Source organism: Camelina sativa, chromosome 13 (genome assembly GCF_000633955.1).
Source record: "Camelina sativa cultivar DH55 chromosome 13, Cs, whole genome shotgun sequence".
Lineage (NCBI taxonomy): Eukaryota > Viridiplantae > Streptophyta > Magnoliopsida > Brassicales > Brassicaceae > Camelina > Camelina sativa.
This window is the reverse complement of record NC_025697.1, coordinates 18,113,050-18,133,125: the sequence shown is the minus strand read 5'-3', so window position 1 is coordinate 18,133,125 and position 20,076 is coordinate 18,113,050. Positions and strand designations below refer to the sequence as shown.

At 35.0% G+C, this 20,076-nt stretch overlaps 6 protein-coding genes across 8 annotated transcripts in view; 3 read left to right on the top strand and 3 right to left on the bottom strand.

The window, feature by feature from the left end:
- LOC104737039 (probable aquaporin NIP5-1) lies at positions 7 to 3,628 on the top strand. 2 transcript variants are annotated; one of them, XM_010457133.1, is made up of 5 exons: positions 7 to 510; positions 1,657 to 1,665; positions 2,361 to 2,780; positions 2,978 to 3,039; positions 3,136 to 3,628. In XM_010457133.1, the coding sequence occupies exons 1-5, from the start codon at positions 274 to 276 to the stop codon at positions 3,329 to 3,331; spliced, it is 924 nt and encodes a 307-aa protein (XP_010455435.1). In that variant the 5' UTR covers positions 7 to 273; the 3' UTR covers positions 3,332 to 3,628. The 2 variants fall into 2 exon arrangements, with proteins under 2 accessions (XP_010455435.1, XP_010455436.1); XM_010457134.1 differs by lacking the exon at positions 1,657 to 1,665.
- LOC104737038 (transmembrane protein 56) lies at positions 4,160 to 6,264 on the bottom strand. Of its 2 annotated transcripts, XM_010457132.2 has the most exons (9): positions 6,000 to 6,263; positions 5,754 to 5,886; positions 5,567 to 5,655; positions 5,341 to 5,479; positions 5,180 to 5,254; positions 4,932 to 5,053; positions 4,786 to 4,861; positions 4,641 to 4,700; positions 4,160 to 4,537 (listed from the first exon to the last, which is right to left on the bottom strand). In XM_010457132.2, the coding sequence occupies exons 2-9, from the start codon at positions 5,841 to 5,843 to the stop codon at positions 4,388 to 4,390; spliced, it is 801 nt and encodes a 266-aa protein (XP_010455434.1). In that variant the 5' UTR covers positions 5,844 to 5,886; positions 6,000 to 6,263; the 3' UTR covers positions 4,160 to 4,387. The 2 variants fall into 2 exon arrangements, with proteins under 2 accessions (XP_010455434.1, XP_019090673.1); XM_019235128.1 differs by having other exon boundaries at positions 5,754 to 6,264.
- LOC104737036 (protein BEARSKIN2-like) lies at positions 11,870 to 14,091 on the top strand. The gene is made up of 3 exons (XM_010457130.1): positions 11,870 to 12,086; positions 12,264 to 12,541; positions 13,142 to 14,091. Exons 1-3 carry the CDS (start codon positions 11,921 to 11,923, stop codon positions 13,718 to 13,720), a joined length of 1,023 nt encoding a protein of 340 aa, XP_010455432.1. The 5' UTR covers positions 11,870 to 11,920; the 3' UTR covers positions 13,721 to 14,091.
- Positions 13,967 to 15,457, bottom strand: LOC104737037 (chlorophyll a-b binding protein CP26, chloroplastic). Its single transcript, XM_010457131.2, has 6 exons — positions 15,196 to 15,457; positions 15,031 to 15,115; positions 14,897 to 14,947; positions 14,678 to 14,798; positions 14,428 to 14,562; positions 13,967 to 14,355 (listed from the first exon to the last, which is right to left on the bottom strand). Exons 1-6 carry the CDS (start codon positions 15,386 to 15,388, stop codon positions 14,095 to 14,097), a joined length of 846 nt encoding a protein of 281 aa, XP_010455433.1. The 5' UTR covers positions 15,389 to 15,457; the 3' UTR covers positions 13,967 to 14,094.
- On the bottom strand, positions 16,172 to 16,993 carry LOC104737035 (keratin-associated protein 6-2-like). Its single transcript, XM_010457129.2, has 3 exons — positions 16,791 to 16,993; positions 16,547 to 16,697; positions 16,172 to 16,452 (listed from the first exon to the last, which is right to left on the bottom strand). Exons 1-3 carry the CDS (start codon positions 16,939 to 16,941, stop codon positions 16,359 to 16,361), a joined length of 396 nt encoding a protein of 131 aa, XP_010455431.1. The 5' UTR covers positions 16,942 to 16,993; the 3' UTR covers positions 16,172 to 16,358.
- The window catches only part of LOC104738353 (isoleucine--tRNA ligase, cytoplasmic), a 10,774-nt gene continuing 8,101 nt past the window's right edge, over positions 17,404 to 20,076 (top strand). The window contains exons 1-6 of the mRNA XM_019235006.1: positions 17,404 to 18,028; positions 18,111 to 18,176; positions 18,259 to 18,780; positions 19,149 to 19,262; positions 19,422 to 19,519; positions 19,931 to 20,009. Of these exons, the coding sequence (XP_019090551.1) occupies positions 17,495 to 18,028; positions 18,111 to 18,176; positions 18,259 to 18,780; positions 19,149 to 19,262; positions 19,422 to 19,519; positions 19,931 to 20,009 (1,413 nt within the window). The 5' untranslated portion in view covers positions 17,404 to 17,494. The remainder of the gene's footprint in view (positions 18,029 to 18,110; positions 18,177 to 18,258; positions 18,781 to 19,148; positions 19,263 to 19,421; positions 19,520 to 19,930; positions 20,010 to 20,076) is intronic.

Genomic DNA, 20,076 nt, shown 5'->3' with positions numbered 1-20,076 from the left:
AAAAAAAAAAAAAAAAAAAAGTTTTTGATCGATTGATGAGTTTTCTCATTTATTGATCTTTCTAGTTTTAACTTGTGTTTTGGTGAAACCGGTCCTGGCGAAGTTTAAACCTCAAGTGTAAACCCAAATTTATAAAAACTTTCAAATCATGTAAATTTCGTCTCTATCAATTTATTGCCCTACCCCAAGAAAAAAAAAACCAAAAAAATTAGTATTTAGAATTTATTTTCAACAACATACAAAAAAAAACCCAAGAAAAAAAGAAAGTTGGAAATGGCTCCATCGGAGGCTGAGGTGGGTTCAGTAGTGGTGATGGCTCCTCCAACCCCGGGTACGCCGGGAACGCCGGGAGGACCGTTGATAACGGGAATGAGAGTGGATTCAATGTCGTTCGATCATCGGAAACCAATGCCTCGATGCAAATGCTTGCCTGTGATGGGATCAACTTGGGGTCAACATGACACATGCTTCACCGAGTTCCCCTCTCCTGATATCTCCCTTACTCGCAAGGTTAGTCATCTGACTCATCTTCCTCTTTTTATATAGTATAGTTTGTAACACATCCTTCTTTTGTATTGATATATTTTAAAAATTTTATCCAAATCACCGTAAAAATATACATATCGACTAGAACTTGTATGGTTTGTGCTAATATCGTCGTTATGTTATCCGAATTCATAACCACATATTTTATATTGTTGACAAAAAAAAAAGCAAATCATCTTCAAAATTATATATATTAGTTGAAAAGTGTCATCAACAGTTTATGAAAAAAAAAAATTGATTACGTTGATCAGCTTTTATTAGATTTCGAGGAACCCTTTGCAAGTCTGAAATTTATAATACTATTATAAAGTAAAGATATTCTCATATTATATTGTATTTTAACAATAACAAATCCAAATATTTGGTCCCTCGGAATCCACGTTGGGTAAAATAGTGAATAAACGAGTTAGACCAACTGGGAAACTCATAAACCGATCGTAAATTTATGATTTTTTTGTAAGCTTTACCAAAAGATAACATTTCTTTATTCTTGTAACCGATTTTTATCATATACATACTTTATTAAGATATTGAAAAAGATCATAAGGTGTTTACGTCACACTTGGAGGAGATTGTAACACGACAAGAACTAGCAGTTCGCAACCGAAAACTAAATCTGAACTGGCAAATAGAAAGAGGGTGATATAATTAAATGTAAAATCACAAAATAAGTCTAGATAAATTAATAGTATATAACTCTAATTAAGGCCCACTCGAACTCAACTTAATTTATTCAATGGACCACCACCGACTCTCCTCATATTTGAATTTTTTTTATGGATTGTATATTGATTTTGTGACAATGATATTCATAGTCTTGACTGCGATAACATTAAATTGGTTTATTGAAAATTAAACAAGTTGCATATATAATTAATTTTTTTTTTGAGAAACGGTCACACAAGTAATTAGAATTTAATGGGTTTTGTTTTGTAATGACGAATACGAATTAGTTCTATATATATACTAGTGTATTACATCAAAATTTATTTTGCCTTTATTATTGTGAAAGACTTTTTATGTTACGTAAGTATGGTTTTTGGTTAGGTCTTTTTGATTCATTTAATTTTTATGATCGTTTTCTTTTGGGTGTATCCATGACGGAAGCAGTCAGCCACGGTATGTATCTTTCTTTAGCGCAATCCACGGCTCTTGTCCTTCTATCATTAACCAATAATTTTTACCCTCTAGAGTAATTCATTCTAAGTCATGTTTCTAAGAATTATAGTTGTGAACTGATATTCTTATGATTAGTATTAATTAATTATGATTCTCGTTAACGTGGGCGTAGGTATGGACAGATCATACGCTACATACTAACCGTTGACTGTATTTTGCTGAATACTAAATAACTAATGATAAATTAGACACCAGAATGAAACTAATTTAATGGTCTTTCTAGTGATTATGTGTATTTTACTTGGAATTAGGAAATTTCGCGTATCTTTATCTTCTTTGACACAAACTTTTATCCCTTAGATATTTTAATTATTTTGTATCTTTCTATATCAAGTGATTTTCATAGATTACATAATACTCATTCTGGTTACAAAGAAAATGTCATTTTGACACATTTTATACAAATTCTTTTTTAAAAAATTATCTCTATTTAATAAATGGTTAACAAATTAAATTCAATGAAAATGGTTTACGGGTAAACAAAAATTTAGCATTAAAACACTCTTTGGAAATATAAAATGACACTATTCCTGAAACAAAAAAAAATATTTCTCTAAAATAATATTTTTGTGAACCCGTGGCATTTTGTCTGTAGCATTTGCTCATCATTGTTATCTTTTATGTGTGTTATGCAGCTTGGAGCCGAGTTCGTGGGAACATTTATCCTGATATTCACCGCAACGGCCGGTCCAATCGTGAACCAGAAATACGACGGAGCTGAAACCCTAATAGGTAACGCGGCATGTGCGGGACTCGCAGTGATGATCATAATACTCTCAACGGGTCACATCTCAGGGGCTCATCTAAACCCATCACTGACCATAGCATTCGCAGCTCTAAGACACTTCCCTTGGGCACACGTGCCGGCTTACATAGCAGCTCAAGTCTCAGCTTCTATTTGCGCTTCATTCGCACTTAAAGGAGTGTTCCATCCTTTCATGTCCGGTGGTGTCACTGTTCCATCTGTTAGCCTTGGACAAGCCTTTGCTCTTGAGTTCATCATCACTTTTATCCTCCTTTTCGTTGTCACTGCCGTCGCCACTGACACTCGTGCCGTAAGTCTCTCTTTCTTTTTGCATGTTTGCAGTTCAGTAATTTTTTTTCTTTTTTTTTTTTATAAGAAAGATTTTTCATGCATGATATATATAAAAAAAAGTTCATGAAACAGTTTAAGAAACACAAAGCCACTGATAATGATTTCTGTAGCTAACCCTAATGGAGTTCTCTTTTCTTGATTGGGTTTAATGAGCAGGTTGGAGAATTGGCTGGTATAGCTGTTGGAGCCACTGTCATGCTAAACATTCTTGTTGCAGGGTATGTCCACATCAAACGCTTTTTAAGCTTCATATTTTAAAGAATCATGCATTGCATTTAAATAAAGTTTCTAAAGCACTTGGGAGTTTTCAACAGGCCATCGACTGGTGGATCTATGAACCCAGTAAGGACTCTAGGACCAGCCGTTGCATCAGGAAACTACAGGTCACTCTGGATTTATCTAGTGGCTCCTACACTCGGTGCTATAGCCGGTGCAGCTGTCTACACAGGTGTCAAGCTTAACGATAGCGAGACTGACCCTCCTCGTCAGGTTAGGAGCTTTCGTCGTTAAGTGAGTAAGAGACTTGTTTACAAGTCTTTTGCTTTGTATACTGTTTACTGTATGATTATGTAATGATATGATGAAAAGCTTTTGGAAGCTTGTGTGAAGAATAAAAGGCGATATGACTATAAGTCCGCGCTCGGCATCGGTTTATATTGATGCGAACTTGTCGTGTCATTGTAAATTGTGTCTGTGTAATAATACACTTTTACGTGTGGTTTGTGTTTCTTTGTTGGTTTGCTGTTGTATGTTACCTATATGAGACAAGGCTCTTTTTATTAATAAAAGCTATTTGTGTGCGTGTAAGAGGTTTTCGAAACATTGTTTACAACAACTTTTGAATGCACAATTTCTAATATTTTCGATTATTTTATCAAAATGATTGATAGTTTTCTGTTTTATATCTTGTATAAATGATAACTCCTGAGATGGAAGTATGTGTGTGCGTGCAATCACATCATAAAAGCTAAACAAAATTGTTTAATATGGTACAACAATATAGCCTAATGACTAATGAGTGCATACAGCAGAGAAATTAAACACTGCATAGTTTAGTAAACAGTGGTGATGGTGAAGATAGCAACCTTACAAATAATAAGTGACATTGTAGAGTGACACTATTAAACAGAAGAGCCACAAAAACGAAAATTTGTAACGGGTATTTAACATTCATCACCACCATATTTGATTTGATATCTTCAACTCTTTTCTCAGTCTTTTATGTCTCTGTTTTGGTAAAAGGAAAAGTGTTGATGACTAGTTAAGTAGTAAGCCATTTCGGTTCTACACCAAACCGAATCTTGCCATTTGGTAACAGTAGCATCTTTGAAGATTGAGTGACGTGAAACACTGATTCTGATTCTAACTTTACAAGTTGAATACCTAAGAAACAGCTGAAAGGTTTGAAAATATACAAATCTAGCTTGTTTGGACATTCTTGTTCATAAACCCAAAAGGTATCAAAGAACAATCACAACATGAATATCAATCAACTTTTCATGGACAGATCAAAGTGAATGCAATCGAAAATCTTTTCCAGGTCAAGCAGAGCTTTCTAACCGTCATTCACTGTTTCTTCACTGCCGATGTTTTCGCCTTGGAGAGTGTTTTGATCATTCCTTTGGTGATTTTCCAGAACCAAATGAGATTCATCACTGCTAGAGCCGGTGGTATAGTAAGAAGGCTGTAAAATCCCAGTGGAAACACTTGCTTCACCTGCAACGCCAAACCAATCCTTTAGATACCTTTCAGATTCATGTGTCTACTAATATCTTCCTCGTTGGTTTGTTTTACTCATCAAGCTCAGGATTGAACCTACCTGATGGAAATGGAGGTACATGTGAACAAAGAAGTAGATGAACAATAAGATCCTCGCAACCTGGAAAACAAGCAGACAGAGACATTCAGTTTATTTTTTTTCCAAACACTACAACACAGATACGTTTTAGTCTAACTAGTAGTACCAGCCAACCCAGGAACAGGGCAATCCCGTTGAGCGTGTAAGCCTTGGAGCCTTTTTGACCACTAGTATCCAAATACCTGCCATTACCACAATTGATGTTTAGAGGCAGCCACTAACATATATTTGTGAAGGGAGTCAGAAACTTACCACCGTAGATTAACAAACGGAGTTGTGGCCTCTGATAAGAGAACTATGAAGATGTAGAACTGACTTTGCCCACTTGTGACAGAAAGAATGATTGCGAACATCGACAAGAAATGATGAAACACCTTAAACAAGTAACAATGAAACAACACCATTAGCTAATACCAATTCCATTCAGCCAAACCGGAATTAAATGCCAACTCTTATCAACCTTCATTAACAAATATGGAAAATATTATATGATGCCTTACGTATTCAATACCACCAAGAGCTGGGAAATGCCAAAAGATCATTGCCAAGTCTGATAGAAAATAGCCTAAGGAGATCTGCAAAAAGACCAAAAGACATAAGAGACGATCTCACTCACTACCAGTTGTTGAGATTCTAGAGAGACTTCTTCCAGAGAACTAACCCCCATTACAGATTCTGATAACTTCGTTGTACTATTGATGACTGCATCACCATGAACATTCTCATCAAACTGTTCAGATATTACCAAGAGATAGATTGAAGCCACAGAAGTCAAAACAGCATGAAAGGTTGAGAATCCCCTGTGAGAAGAAAGCACTAGCTCAAACACACAAACAAACAAAAAGAAGATCAACAAACTCAAAATAAGGGAATAATCTAAAAAAAACCTATTGTTCCATTCCATTCTAACTTTACTGTCGAGTTTTCCATAAACACCAAAGAGCAATGGACTTATGAAACGAGTCAAGTCATAAACCTTCAAAAAAAAAACAAAAAAAAAAAAAAAGTTACAATCTTGCATCATCATCAACATAGACCTTAAAAAAGATAAGGGTAAAATCAAAATAGGCTTACGATTTTGCACATGAGAGCACCGGAACAAATCGAAGCAAGCAAAAGGAGTTGTCTTGAAGAGACCAAAGCAGCATCGGAATCGTTCGTCATTTAAAGATTCAAGCTTTTGATTGGAACAATGAGTCAAACAGAGCTAATTGGATACAAAGAACAGAACCCAGAATCAAAAACTTATGTGTTACAAAGAATCGAAAAAGGTGAAACCTTATTCGAAAACCTAAGAGATGCGGTCAAAAGGATTAAAACCTGAAGGGAACAAGAAGATGAGGAAGGAAGGGAAGGAATCAAATCTCTCTCGCTTTCGTTCGTTCGTTCGATAATGGTCCCGCGCCTCAATTACAATCTCAGATTGTCAAAGTTTCAACCTTTTTTTTTTCTCTCTCTCTCTCTCATGGGAATCAAATTTGTTTTTACTGTATTTGGGTTTTGCTTATAAATTTGCTTTGTAGCACCAAAAGATGTAATTTTTATGTGAAAATTTTGGAGGAAGTTGGGAAATTTTGAAAAAGGAGCATTTAATGTGTACCAAAATGAGGTGGATGGTTTTGTTAAATACAGACGTGGGTTGGTTGAATTGGACATAAATATGAAAAAGTACCATTTTTTTGGTTTTTTTTTTTTTTTTGACCATTCTAAAAGTAAGAAGATGTACAAATGGGAAATATATTGTTTCGATGTTGACTGACCAACTGTAACAAAGAAAGATTCTCTCAATTTTTATTGTTGTGTTTGAAGGAAGGTGTTTTTGTGTGTGGGTAAGGTTTTATGTGAGGTTGAGTGAGTACATGGAGATGTGTTGTTTGATGGAATCCAATTGCTACGTTGAGTTTTTTGTATTTAAAAATTAAAACTCATCAACCAAAGTTAACACGAGGGATCGATCTATCTGTCCCTTAGTAAACTTACATTGAAGCAGAGTCGGTCCAACGTTATAGAGAGTAACCCTATTCAAAACTAAATCTTTTTATTATCATTTTTCAATGTTATAAACTCATAAACGGAAAAAAAACTATGTTCTCAAATTGATGGTTCCTGGAAAAATTCTGACATTAATTCGGACGTGGGGTGGTGGTGTGATAATGGTCATGAGAAGACCCTTTTATTGGGTGAGCGAAGTCTTCGGCGAAGTCCTTCCCCGCTTCATGCAGAGTGCGAGGCTTTGATTTGGGCTATGGAGTGTCTCCTTGCGAACGGATTAGCTAGTCAGTGCTTTGCGACGGAGAGTGCAGAATTAGTAGCGATGATTCAAGCTCCTGAAAATTGGCTTGCGTTTTCAAATCTTTTAGACGATTTCCACTTGCTGAAGGCGACCTTTCCATTATTCTCCTTGTCCAATATTTCTCGTTCTTCGAATCTGAGGATGGATTGTCTCGCTTGGTCGTCTAGATATCTTGTTTCTGCAACTTCTTTTGTAAACACTTTTCCACCAGAGTTCTTTTCTAATTAATGTTTGGTTGACAAAAACAAAAAAACAAAAAAAACTTAAGAAATTCAATGGTAATGACTAATAAAAATATTAATCATTGAAACCAAAAAAAAAAAAACTTCTAGAATCAAATCTCATCAATTAATAACAATTTATGTCAAAACGAAAGAAAAAATCAAAACTAAAATAGTGGCTCATAAATTTTTGGACCATAGTCCTTGGCTAATGTTGCTTATGCTCTTGAATTGAATCTCATTCTAAGATCAATATAACTTAGATGACCACACAACCTAAATAAATAATTTAGACTCATCTTTACGTACTATAATTTTTTTTTTGGGTGAAAACTCATGGGTCATGGGTATATTGATCTATTATCTTTGCTCATATATATATATATATATATATATATATATATATACTAGAAGTCATCTCGTGCTACGCACGGATTTAGCGTATAATGTTGTTCAACTTTAGTAATTTGGAAATTATTATTTTTATTTGTTTACTCAGAAATGGTTATTATTGTGATTTTAAAAATATACTGATCATTTTAGTTTTTCTGGATTGATTTGTTTGGTGTTACTTGAGTTTTCCTTTTATATATAGTGTTAGACTATTTCAACACATGAACAAAATTTTGATTGCATAGTAGAGTGTGTAGTTTTTTCTTCCTTTAGATTTTTAATACATATTAGAGCATGTACATTGGTGAGAGACTCATTAAGTTTCTCATCATATAAAATTATTTTTAAATGTAGAGAAATTTGAGAACATCTTTCTAATATTGTACGTCTTTTGGTGATTTTCTCGTCAATATAATATTTTTATTTTTAATGTAACTTAATATTTGTAATATAATTTTATTTGAATACTTATGATGTTATTAAAACATATTAATATGCTTATTAATTATATTTAATTTTATTAAGTAGTTATATTTCATATCATATATGTATTATCAATAATAAAATTATATATATTAATATAGTTTGTGAAAGTTTCACAATACTAAATTATATGTTAAACCTTGAGAACCGATTTTCCCTTTTTCAATTATAATAATATTATTCTTTTTTCATTTATTTTAATTATTAGAAACTCTATGATGGTTTAAAACTTACACTAATTTTTGTATGAGTATAAACATGCAATGGTTTTATTTCATCATCATCATATATGCAATTGAATAAAATGATATTATAATGTCAAATTTCATAATAATAATATTTCTTAGAAAGTAAACTATTATATGTGAAAGTGGAAAAATATTATAGGAATTTTTTGTTCTTTTATTTCTAAGATGGTTAATTCTAAAGCTATTTGATACTAAGATTCTTAAAAATATATGATACCAGTATACAATTAACATATATTACTCAAAACTATAGAAGTCAAATTAATCATATATAGTATAGAAAAATGCAACTCGTATCATACTATGATATAAAAAGACATCACAAGCTTAACAACATGATTTTTTAATGACAGTAAACATACAATTTTCCTTTTTTAGAATAGTTTTAAATACATTTTTTTTTGCTTAAAGATGAAGACTACTAAGAAATTAAATTTACAATGGAGAAACTCATATGCATCGTCCAATAAGAAGAAGTTTTATCCTGCTTTACCACATGAATGTCCAAAAAAAAAGAAAAAATTGAAATTCTAAAATATAAGAAAGGACATACATAAATTGTATGACATCCATAATTCCTGGACCAGAGCTCATGGAGAGTAGGAAAGACAACATAAACACTCTAATGAATAAATAAATTTGTCTCGCATAATTTTTTTCTATGTAGTATTAATGTGAACAATAAACATGATAACCTGCAAAAATAATTTAAAGATTATTCAAGATACCTATTGAAATTTGGAAAGATATATAAAAATAATATAATTCTTTATCTGAACCTAATGACTGAAATTAAATAATAATAACTGAAAATTGTTTTAAAAGGAGAGTAATTAGAGATTGAATTCTAATTTCATGGAAAACGGAATGATTCTACTTTTATAGAAAACAAATTGGTAAGGTCTAATGGGAAATAAATGAGTAAGTGTTTCTCAAATTACTTACGGAAAACATCCTACCATTAGATTATATAAGATTAAAGGCCATAAACTAAGCGTATATGAAAATCCAAAAATTTATGAATTTATAAGAGAATTTTGAGAACACATAAATACCCCTCATTCTAACATAATCTAGAATCGTTTCTTGTCCATGAATTATTTATAAGATTGAAACCCAGAAATAAATTTTATACATAACTTAGAATCCGTTTTTGCCCTGAATCATACATAAGATTGAAACCTGTAATTTCAAAATTTTAAAATTTCAAAATAAACTATAATTAGTTTTTTCCTAGGATGAAATGTAAAGAGTTTTTTTGTTTGTTTTATAGGCCTCTAATTATTTATGTCCAAAGTACAAATGAATTTAATTAATTAGGTCCAAACAATAAAATAAAGACAGGTGTTAGAGAGATAACATGCCAAGTGTTATCTCCTTAGCAAAAACTGAGAAAAACCTTTTCATATTATATAAGATATATATAGAAGCATATTAGCATATGTATTAACAAGAAGATATGAAAGGGTTACTAAAATATAAACAAGTACTCTTGCCGTACTAATTAAGATATACGAAACATCGTTATCCCATTACGCCGCTTTTACTTCTTCATAAGTTGGTGCATAAAGTCACAAAAACCCAATTTTTGCATGTGAAAATTCTTAGGAGATCGATCCTAATAAAATTAAGTCTTTTTTTTTTTTTTTTTTACAATCAAACCTCATATATTAAGTTATCGAAAATGACCATATTCGAGAGAGAGAGCCAATCAGGTACCGACGAGTTTACATGGGAAAAACAAAAACCTCGTACCTTTGTGCATTTCACAAGCTTATTAGCACGAATATTATCGTCTCGAAAAAATATCTAATACTAAAATTAGTAAAACGATCTCTGAAATGAATAAAGTTATTCAATTCTAATGAAAAGGTTGTTCAATCTTCGATATTAGACGTTATCGTTTGGAAGTATGAACAATCTGTGGCAAAAAAAGCTTTAGGCCAATCAAATTACGTCTAGAATGTTATAACTTCATTTTCCCTTTTGTATCATCATAGTAATATGGACCTCAGTATAAAAAATTTATGGTTTTTTACTTTTTTCTCGACGTGAGTTGCAACGGCTGTACCACCCATCAGCTAGCCTACATTCTTCATGTATATAGTCTATAGAGTGCATACTTCTTTGAAATATACAATTCGAAAACCACGAACGGTATAATCCGAGTAGGTTTGAACAAAACTGTAACCAAAATAGCATCCATGAACATATAAAACTATAACAACACTAGACTTATTTTAGGCTTCTAGCAAAATCCGAGTATATAGATGAAGCTTCTAGCAAAACCTCTTCTGCTAAACTTTCGTAAAAGGATTGATTTATATAAATATCAAGTTGATGGAACTGCCATTACTTTGCAAATCTAACCACAAAAAACATTTGAATTATAATCATCTTAGCCTCTAAGAGAACATTTCTTCACAATTTTTACTACTTATTTTTTTTTCCTTTTATTTGTCGATTTTCTTTTTCTAGTACCGTTTTCGTTAGAATTGTATTTGATTTTGTCAATAATCGACATTCTATTCGCTTCTTTCCTCGAGAGAAGTTTGCGATTGTTCATGTATTATATTCTTAGCTAGGAGTTTCAATGTTACTAGCTAGTGATCATGTGTTTCCATCTGTCTTGATGTTTAATCACTTCGCCACAACTTGTAGGTTCACAATCTATTGTTGTTACGGCCATTATTAATCATTTAGTTCATTCATATTAGAAAACTATATCGTATACCTACATATATAAATATGTATGTATTTATTGCTTGCTTGAATCAATGTATCAAGTTAACAAAACAGATAGGAAGCTTGCAATTTAGTGAAACGAATGAAATAAATCAGAAAGAATCGGAGGTCATAGGTAGCCACATGTGCGTGAAAAAAGCCCTAAACTTGGCCACTGGCCAATGCATGGCATATTCATATAATGAACCTCCATGATTCAATATACATTCTATTTAATATTACATATCTCTCTGTATATTCTTCGTCTTTCATATTCATCTTAATTGCTAAACTAGCTAGGTGTATACGTAAACATGGACCGTATGATCAGAGTTGAAGATCCCTATATCCAAATGGGTCTTTTTTCTCTAACATTTTCTTTCTCCAAAAAAAAAACCCTTGCTTACGGAACAATCAAAAATTGAATACGATGGTTAATCATACTAATAGTTTAGTGTTTATAATTTCGTCTCGGGATCGTTCATAAATGATGTATAAGTCAACATGGCGTAGAGACACATGGAGCAGTCGATTTTACGCAAGTGTACCACACGATGCAACATAAGGCGCGTAGAGACATGATATTATATCATAAAAAGTCATATTAATCTCCGGCGAGTCTTGCTTTTTACGATAGCTTTTTGAGCACCTCCGTCGCCGTGGTCACCGGCCGTCAACTTCACCATCACCATCACCACCAACATGCATCATCATCGTACATTCATATAACCCATTTAATAAACTCCGTTGACAATTACGTGTAAGTGTGTATAAATATATAATCAAGAACTTGTAGCTGCTTCGAAAGAAAGGCAGTGGTTAGTTGTTTTAAGACGCTGTCTTTAATTGGAGACAAGAGAAAGAAAACGTAAATTCGAAATGGGTTCGTCGTCGAACGGAGGAGTGCCACCTGGTTTTCGGTTTCATCCGACCGATGAAGAGCTTCTCCATTACTACTTGAAGAAGAAAATCTCTTACCATAAGTTTGAGATGGAAGTCATCAGAGAGGTTGACTTAAACAAGCTTGAGCCTTGGGATTTACAAGGTAATCTTTTACTTATTCAACTCATTAATCAAGAACATATCACAATTCATTGCTTGTTATTAATTGATATCATATTTTGAGATCTTGATAGCTCTCCTCGACGACTTATTGATCATTGGATACTATATACATGACTATTCCAATTCTCTAAATTTGTATGCTATCTTTGTTTGGCAGAGAGATGCAAGATAGGGTCAACGCCGCAGAACGAATGGTATTTCTTCAGTCACAAGGACAGGAAATATCCGACCGGTTCGAGGACAAACCGTGCTACTCACGCAGGGTTCTGGAAGGCGACGGGACGTGACAAGTGCATAAGGAACTCTTACAAGAAGATAGGAATGAGGAAGACACTTGTGTTCTACAAAGGAAGAGCTCCTCATGGCCAAAAGACTGATTGGATTATGCATGAGTACCGTCTTGAAGACGCTGATGATCCTCAAGCCAACCCTAGTGTATGTCTTTTATTTGAGCAATCTTTGCAAAATCTTTGAATTATTATATAGCTTGTTATCATTAAAAACATCATTCGAGCAATTAACAAGTGCAATTGCACAAAGTCTTTGATTTCTACCAATATCTTTATCCAATATCAAATTTATAAAATTGCACACCGTAAATAATTATTTTTTCATAAAATTGAATTTAATTTGTAGATTGGTTGGAATTGAAGGATATGCAATTTTTTTTAGCAAGTACATTGGAATATTTATAGCTTACTGTTTGTATATATATATTTTTAATCCATATTTCTCAAATTTAACCTTACTCAATTCATTTAAAATTGTGGAGTTCTAAAAATGAATTTGGTGGGAAAGATTGATAAATTTTGTACATAATTGGTCTTATTATGTAGTGGTAATTTTTTTTTTCTTTTTGTGTTAAAGGGCTTTTACTGTGGTTTTTTTTTTTTTGGTAAAATTATAAAACAGAATAACATTTGTAACTGTATAAGAGTTGCAACTATATATGATGAGTTAAATTCAAGAGCTTGGTTATGAAAACGTTGTATTTTATTTAATCCATTTGTAACATTATATTGTATGATATTGTAGGAAGATGGATGGGTAGTTTGTAGGGTGTTCATGAAGAAGAATTTGTTCAAGGTAGTGAATGAAGGTGGCTCTAGCATTAACTCCTCGGACCAACACATCCACGATGCATCCAGCAACCACACGCTTCAAGCTCGTAGCTTTATGAACCGTGACAGTCCATACCAGCTAGTACGTAACCACGGAGCAACGACCTTTGAACTCAACAAGCCTGACCTTGCTCTTCATCAATACCCACCAATCTTTCACAAACCACCCACACTTGGATTTGACTACTCTTCAGGACTTGCAAGGGACTGTGAGAGTGCAGCTAGTGAAGGGTTACAATACCAGCAAGCATGTGAGCCTGGTTTAGAGGTCGGTACTTGTGAGACAGTGGTTAGTCATAATCACCAACAAGGTTTAGGTGAATGGGGGATGATGGATAGGCTTGTGACTTGTCACATGGGAAATGAAGATTCCTCTAGAGGGATTAGGTTTGAGGATGGTAACAATAATTCTTCTTCTGTTGTCCAGCCAGTTCCTACCACGAACCAGCTTACGTTACGCAGTGAAATGGATTTCTGGGGTTATTCTAAATAGATGTCTATATGTCTTATGAAATTATGACTATATAAGTGTTGGTATATGTGTGTGTGTTATTGATTACATGTTTTATTTATTGGTTGGAAGCAAATTGCTTTACAAAACCTAAATCTTATATATACTGTTGAAATGAATAAGAACATGATTTATTCTACTCATTGTTTTTCTTTTGTTTTGCAAAGCAATGCAAAGCTATTAATATGCTACAAGAACTTGAGCCTACCATGAGTCATTAGACAGGTATCCTTAGAAAGTATGATATAAAGCACCAATGAAATATATCAAGAAGATTCAGATGAAAGTTTATAACATTGTCAAAAGAAGGTTCCAATCGAACAAAGTTTACATTTTGGAAGCTCTTAGAAAATGGCTTAGAGAGTAGGAGCTCTCTCGGCAGTTCCAGCGATAACGGTAAGCAAATTGTTTCCGAAAGGATCACTGAGATGCTGTGCAAGGTTCTCAACAGGACCTTCACCAGTAACATAAGCTTGGATGAAGAAACCGAGCATCGCAAACATGGCTAATCTCCCGTTCTTGATCTCTTTAACCTTGAGTAGTGCTCCTTGCTCAGGGTCCTTAGCAAGTCCCAAAGGATCAAATGGACCTCCTGGGTGTAGCTTGTCCTCAAAGTCCTGTCAGATATTAGCATTTCAAGTTTAGTCATTTTCCTATCTAAGTCTAGCTAAGTGTAGAGAGTAATGTACCAATCCGTTGGTGATTCTGTAGTACTCAGCTCCACCGAGGAGAACAACTTCAGCAACTACGGCGAGAACAAGGTTGATTGGGATGTTCTTGCCAAAGTAGTTCAATGTGTTTCCATCAAGAAGCAAAGCACCGGTCTGCATTGTTATATACCAATAAAATTCATCCCATCACATCATAACACATTCTTGCTTTGCTATATAGAATCTAAGGCAATTGGATGTTCATAAAGATGAGAAGTAGGTAAGAAACCTTGAACCAGACGGCTTCAGGACCACAGTTAGCACCGTATTTGTTTAAAGCTTCAGGGATGATGAAACCAGCAGCTCCCAACATAGCCCATCTCGCGTGGATCAATTCAAAGGCTTGGTATCTGCAACCACATTCATTACACGACCAATCTTAATGAAGAATTCGATACCTTGACATGGAAACAAAGTAACAGGTTTAGGTTTCAAAGAATCTGCTTACTTAGCAAAGTTCTCAGGCTTCTTGCCAAGACCAAATGGGTCATAACCATAACTGCAAATTCAGACCAATGAACCATAAGCACAGAAGCCAAACGTAAAAAAACATACAAAGAGAGACATGAAGAAGTGTCTTACTCTCCAGCAACTTCACCGTTTAAGTATTCTGGGATCTCTGATCTGTCCAAAAGACCATCGGGCAAGAAAATTCTCCTGTCAGGACCTGCATAAGAATCACAATTTGCAAACACATTCCATAGAGAAACAGAGAATCTTGAAAGGAGTGTAGAAGAAGACACATACCATACCACTTGGCGAGCTCGTCGCTAGTCTCAGAGATGGCCTTGGACTTAGGAGGAGGAGCAGGCTTTTTCTTAGAGAAGAGAGCAACTGTCTTGAACGTGGCCGGTCTTGAAGCCAACGGAGCAGACGATCTTGAAACTGCCCTGAAGTTAAGGGGAGTACCAAGCATTTCCGACACACCCAAAGACGCCATCTTTTTTTTTTTTGGTCCAAAGTTTCAAGCTTTACTCTGGTTTAACACTAGGGAGGAGCTAAGTGAAAGAAGGAAGAGACGAAACTGGTGCTATAAGGTGAAAGGGTAGGATTCGTTTAGGATTTTGATTGGTCTGAATTGAAAATGTGAAATATGATTCTTTGCTCTGATTGGTTTGTGGATGCTGATGTGGCTTTAAGATGGGTTTTTGTTGGATAATCTATTTTATCCATATCCCTCTGTTTCTTCTCTTTTGTGTGGCTTAGCTTTCACCAAAACTACCAACTGTGTTACAAGAATCTCAAACACATGAAATCTTAACAGTGAAGTGTCATCCACAAGCCTTCCACAGTCTTTACTTGGGATTTTCAGTAAATTCCTTGGGTCATTAGGAATCATTGTGGTCCTGTGGACGCCCAAACTCAACGGTTCTATTTTCTCATGGGACTATCTCTTTACATCAAAATAAAGAATTGGAGCATGGGACATCTGGATTTCATCGAAGCATCAGACAGGTCCCGAAAATGAACAAAAGCCTTTTGGAAAGAACTTCCCGCAAAGTCGACCACAAGTAAAGCATTTGGATCGAAACACAAGTGATCTACTGACTTAGTTAGCACAGTGTTCATACCTGGTGGAAGCGAATCATAACAAATTTATGCCATTGGCCCTAGAGATGAGATGAGATCACTGTGCCATTAAGCAATGGCAGGTTCTACTTTTTAAAATTGGGTTTCTACCAAAAGCTCATAAACAACAACTTAAAGAGAAACCAGAACTACATAACCAGAATGATAAATCTGCCATGTAAAATTACGTTCTTTATACCATAACCAATTGTACAAAACGAAACCAGATTCACTAGCCCCGGCATCTCTACTACATTCTTGATCTAAAGAACATACCAACAACACTTAACATTTACTTGGCAGCTGCAATGAGCAACAAGCTAAAACCATACTAATGTTCATCATTTTATCCACTTGTCGATTTCTTTCGTAGTAGCTTTCACAAGCTTCTTGGTACTAACAACAAGTTCATCAATAAGAGAATCAACTTCATTCCTGTCAACAATTCAACAAGTCCCAAATCATCATCATCCGAAGTCTTAAATCACTAAGATTTATAAAAAAAAAAGACTAAATTTTTATAACTCACAAAGATGGCTTCCCAACGTTATAATAAGAACGAGAGTGATCATAAGCAGCTCCTCTTCCAACACCATAGCCAAAACCTACACCAATTCCACAACCAGCTCCAAACCCTAAACCAAACTGTAATCCAGGCACTCCTGGTCCGAATCCTACACCTGTTTCCATCAAATCTCTCTACTCAGTTTATCTATAAAAAAACAGCTTCGAGCGATTCGTAACTCTGTTCAATCGAAATTAGAAATTTTTACCTCCGATAAGACCGGCACCGAAACCGACTCCGCAACCAAAACCGAGTCCAAAGGCTGGACCAACATTTCCAACGTCTTTGATTCTAACTTGAGGAAGTTTCCAGAGCAATCCCTTGTCATCGTCTCCGCTTCTTCTTCTTCTGCTACTCATCGTCGTCCCCCACTCTCTCTCTCCGTCGCTCTTTCTCCGTGGATTTCGCTATTACATTACTTTAATTGGGCCTAAGGCCCATTCCTTGTTTTTATAGGCTCGATTGTTTTTCTTAGGGGTTGGTGGGCATTTCCGGTTAATTTGGATTTATGAAAAATCTTAGCCAAACTCAAACCGAAGTTAATTTGATTCGGTTTTAGTTAGGTTTGAATTAGTTTGGTTCTGTTTCAATTCGTATTGGTTTAGTTTGGTTTTATTTCAATTAGTTTGTGTTCCGGTTGTTGAACGTTGGTTACTTGGTTTCCTCTCGTTTAATTCAAAGACGATTGAAAAAAATAGAGTTGCAGAACATAAATGTTATACACTTATGGGCTTGCTTACTAGCTTAAAAAAGCTTCACCCCGGCCCAATTAAGAAGGTTAAGAAAAGAAAAACTTACAAAACCTTCATCTTCAAAAACGTTATTAAGACGATTGATATCATTCGTTTGCGCCGAACTAGGAATCTGCAGAAACCCTAATTTCGTGAGGAGTTTGATTCATCAGTTTCCGCCATGGAAGAAGTATGCGAAGGCAAAGAGTTCTCGTTTCCTCACCAAGAAGAAAACGTCCTCTCATACTGGACTCAAATCGATGCTTTCAAGACTCAGCTCAAACGCACTGAGAATCTCCCTGAGTACATCTTCTACGATGGACCTCCGTTCGCCACCGGGCTTCCTCACTACGGTCACATCCTCGCCGGTACGATTAAAGATATTGTGACTCGGTATCAGTCCATGACTGGTCACCATGTCACTCGTCGCTTCGGATGGGATTGTCATGGTTTGCCTGTCGAGAACGAGATTGATCGGAAGCTGAACATTAAGAGGAGAGATGAAGTGCTTAAGATGGGGATTGATAAGTATAATGAGGAGTGTAGGAGTATTGTGACTCGTTATGTTACTGAGTGGGAGAATGTTATTACTAGGACTGGGCGTTGGATTGATTTCAGGAATGACTATAAGACTATGGATTTGCCTTTTATGGAGAGTGTTTGGTGGGTTTTTGCTCAGCTTTTTGAGAAGAATCTTGTTTACAGAGGCTTCAAGGTTTGGTTTGCCTTCTTCTTCCTTGCATTGTTTGAATTTGGTGAATAGAGATTCTTATTGTTGACTCATTACTTGATTGCAGGTTATGCCGTATAGTACTGGTTGTAAGACTCCTTTATCTAATTTTGAAGCTGGTCAGAACTACAAGGTGTGTGCTTCAGCTTTTGCTAATGTTAAATTGTCTTTTGTTGTATAATTTGATCTCTGATATTGGTAGAATGGGTGTACAGGACGTACCTGATCCAGAAATTATGGTGACTTTCCCTGTTATTGGGGATCAAGATAATGCTGCTTTTGTGGCATGGACTACTACTCCGTGGACTCTTCCAAGCAATCTTGCTTTGTGTGTCAATGCAAAGTTTGTCTATGTGAAGGTTCGTAACAAGAACACTGGAAAAGTGTATGTTGTTGCTGAGTCTCGGTTGTCAGCTCTTCCCACTGATAAGCCCAAGACCAAGGTAAGTAATGGACCTGCTGGTGATACCAAGAATGCAAATCCTAAAGCGAAAGGTGCTAAACCTGAGAGTGCAGCTGATTCTTATGAAGTTTTGGAGAAATTTAATGGAGCTTCTTTGGTTGGGAAGAAGTATGAACCTTTGTTTGAGTACTTTAGCGATTTCTCAAGTGAGGCCTTTCGAGTAGTAGCAGATGATTATGTCACTGATGACAGTGGTACTGGTATTGTCCACTGTGCTCCTGCCTTTGGTGAAGATGATTATCGTGTTTGTCTTCAGAACAAGATAATTAAAAAGGTTAGATTTGACTACACCCTCTTCCTTATCACTCCGTTAAAATAGAATAAGATAGAAATAGAATTAAAAAGGTTCGTCATGACCGTAGTTAACGTAATAGAAATTCTATTCTATCTCTCTTCCTTTGTTTCAGTTTCTGACCACATGACTAGAAAATATAATGTAGTGTCATTCAGTTGGGGTTTAGTTGATCTTAGATTTTGGGTTGGTAATTACGTGGGATTTCGTAGAAATGCTCATTTGTTGTTACTTATTCTCCTGCTTAGGCTTATAGTATCGTTTAAGTACCCATGCCTGTCTACTCTACTAATTTTGCTTCATCTCATTGTGTTAAACATACTTGTATATGATTTTATCCGTCCTTGCAGGGTGAGAATTTAGTTGTTGCTGTTGATGACGATGGGTTGTTTACTGAGAGAATTACTGGCTTCAGTGGCCGTTATGTCAAAGATGCAGACAAGGATATTATTGAAGCTGTTAAGGTGATTACTGATGCCTAATGTTTTTAGCCATGATTAGTCGGTTAAGATTATAATGATTTGTCATGTTTCTTAGAGAACTTAAGTGCATTTTGAACCATTGGATTGTTTTACTGTCGGTGATTTTTTTATTTATGAAGTAATATTATTTTGTTATATCAGAACAAAGGCAGGCTTGTGAAAACGGGGAGCTTTACTCACTCATATCCATTTTGCTGGAGATCAGACACCCCTCTCATATATAGAGCAGTTCCGAGTTGGTATGCTTCATGTTTCATATGAGCTTGAGTTAAGGTCTTAGTAGTTGGATCATTTAGTGCTAGTATAGTGAGGCATTTTGTCTCTTTAGGCCTTTCTAACTTTGGCTTTAAAGATGTAGGATTTTTTCCTGTACTAGTTCTCTTGGGATAAATGATAATCCTAAGATTTTTCACATGATTATATCGGGCAGCCCCTTTTTGGAGCTTTATAAGCTATCTTTGTGTATATCACCAAACTTTATATGATATTTTGATTTCCCATGTTTCGTTTATCTATTTTAGATTTCATATGTAGGAGTATCTGACCTAAATGGCACGTAGAAGAAATTAGCAGAAATATGATATGAACGTTGATCTGTCTTTTTCATGTGTGGTTAGGACTTTAAAGTTTGTTTCTGGTTGACCTGTTAGGTTTGTGCGCGTGGAGCAAATGAAAGATAAGTTGTTAGAAAGCAATGAACAGACGAAATGGGTACCTGATTATGTGAAGGTTAGTAGAAGAAAGGATCAGTACTCTTGGGTATATATTACTAGTGCGTTTAGATAAGTGTCTAATA

What these genes read in the sequence shown, in the direction of transcription:
- LOC104737039 (XM_010457133.1), top strand. Translation starts at nt 274, where the DNA reads ATGGCTCCATCGGAGGCTGAGGTGGGTTCAGTAGTGGTGATGGCTCCT. An exon ending in TCGCCACTGACACTCGTGCC is followed by an intron (nt 2,781 to 2,977) that starts GTAAGTCTCTCT and finishes TTTAATGAGCAG; the next exon opens with GTTGGAGAATTGGCTGGTAT. An exon ending in CTAAACATTCTTGTTGCAGG is followed by an intron (nt 3,040 to 3,135) that starts GTATGTCCACAT and finishes AGTTTTCAACAG; the next exon opens with GCCATCGACTGGTGGATCTA.
- LOC104737038 (XM_019235128.1), bottom strand. Translation starts at nt 5,843, where the DNA reads ATGACGAACGATTCCGATGCTGCTTTGGTCTCTTCAAGACAACTCCTT. An exon ending in GTGCTCTCATGTGCAAAATC is followed by an intron (nt 5,656 to 5,753) that starts GTAAGCCTATTT and finishes TTTTTTTTGAAG; the next exon opens with GTTTATGACTTGACTCGTTT. An exon ending in TATCAGAATCTGTAATGGGG is followed by an intron (nt 5,255 to 5,340) that starts GTTAGTTCTCTG and finishes GTCTTTTTGCAG; the next exon opens with ATCTCCTTAGGCTATTTTCT.
- LOC104737036 (XM_010457130.1), top strand. Translation starts at nt 11,921, where the DNA reads ATGGGTTCGTCGTCGAACGGAGGAGTGCCACCTGGTTTTCGGTTTCAT. An exon ending in TGAGCCTTGGGATTTACAAG is followed by an intron (nt 12,087 to 12,263) that starts GTAATCTTTTAC and finishes TTTGTTTGGCAG; the next exon opens with AGAGATGCAAGATAGGGTCA. An exon ending in ATCCTCAAGCCAACCCTAGT is followed by an intron (nt 12,542 to 13,141) that starts GTATGTCTTTTA and finishes ATGATATTGTAG; the next exon opens with GAAGATGGATGGGTAGTTTG.
- LOC104737037 (XM_010457131.2), bottom strand. Translation starts at nt 15,388, where the DNA reads ATGGCGTCTTTGGGTGTGTCGGAAATGCTTGGTACTCCCCTTAACTTC. An exon ending in AAGCCTGAGAACTTTGCTAA is followed by an intron (nt 14,799 to 14,896) that starts GTAAGCAGATTC and finishes ATGTGGTTGCAG; the next exon opens with ATACCAAGCCTTTGAATTGA. An exon ending in ACAGAATCACCAACGGATTG is followed by an intron (nt 14,356 to 14,427) that starts GTACATTACTCT and finishes AATATCTGACAG; the next exon opens with GACTTTGAGGACAAGCTACA.
- LOC104737035 (XM_010457129.2), bottom strand. Translation starts at nt 16,941, where the DNA reads ATGAGTAGCAGAAGAAGAAGAAGCGGAGACGATGACAAGGGATTGCTC. An exon ending in CGGTGCCGGTCTTATCGGAG is followed by an intron (nt 16,698 to 16,790) that starts GTAAAAATTTCT and finishes TGATGGAAACAG; the next exon opens with GTGTAGGATTCGGACCAGGA. An exon ending in AACGTTGGGAAGCCATCTTT is followed by an intron (nt 16,453 to 16,546) that starts GTGAGTTATAAA and finishes AATTGTTGACAG; the next exon opens with GAATGAAGTTGATTCTCTTA.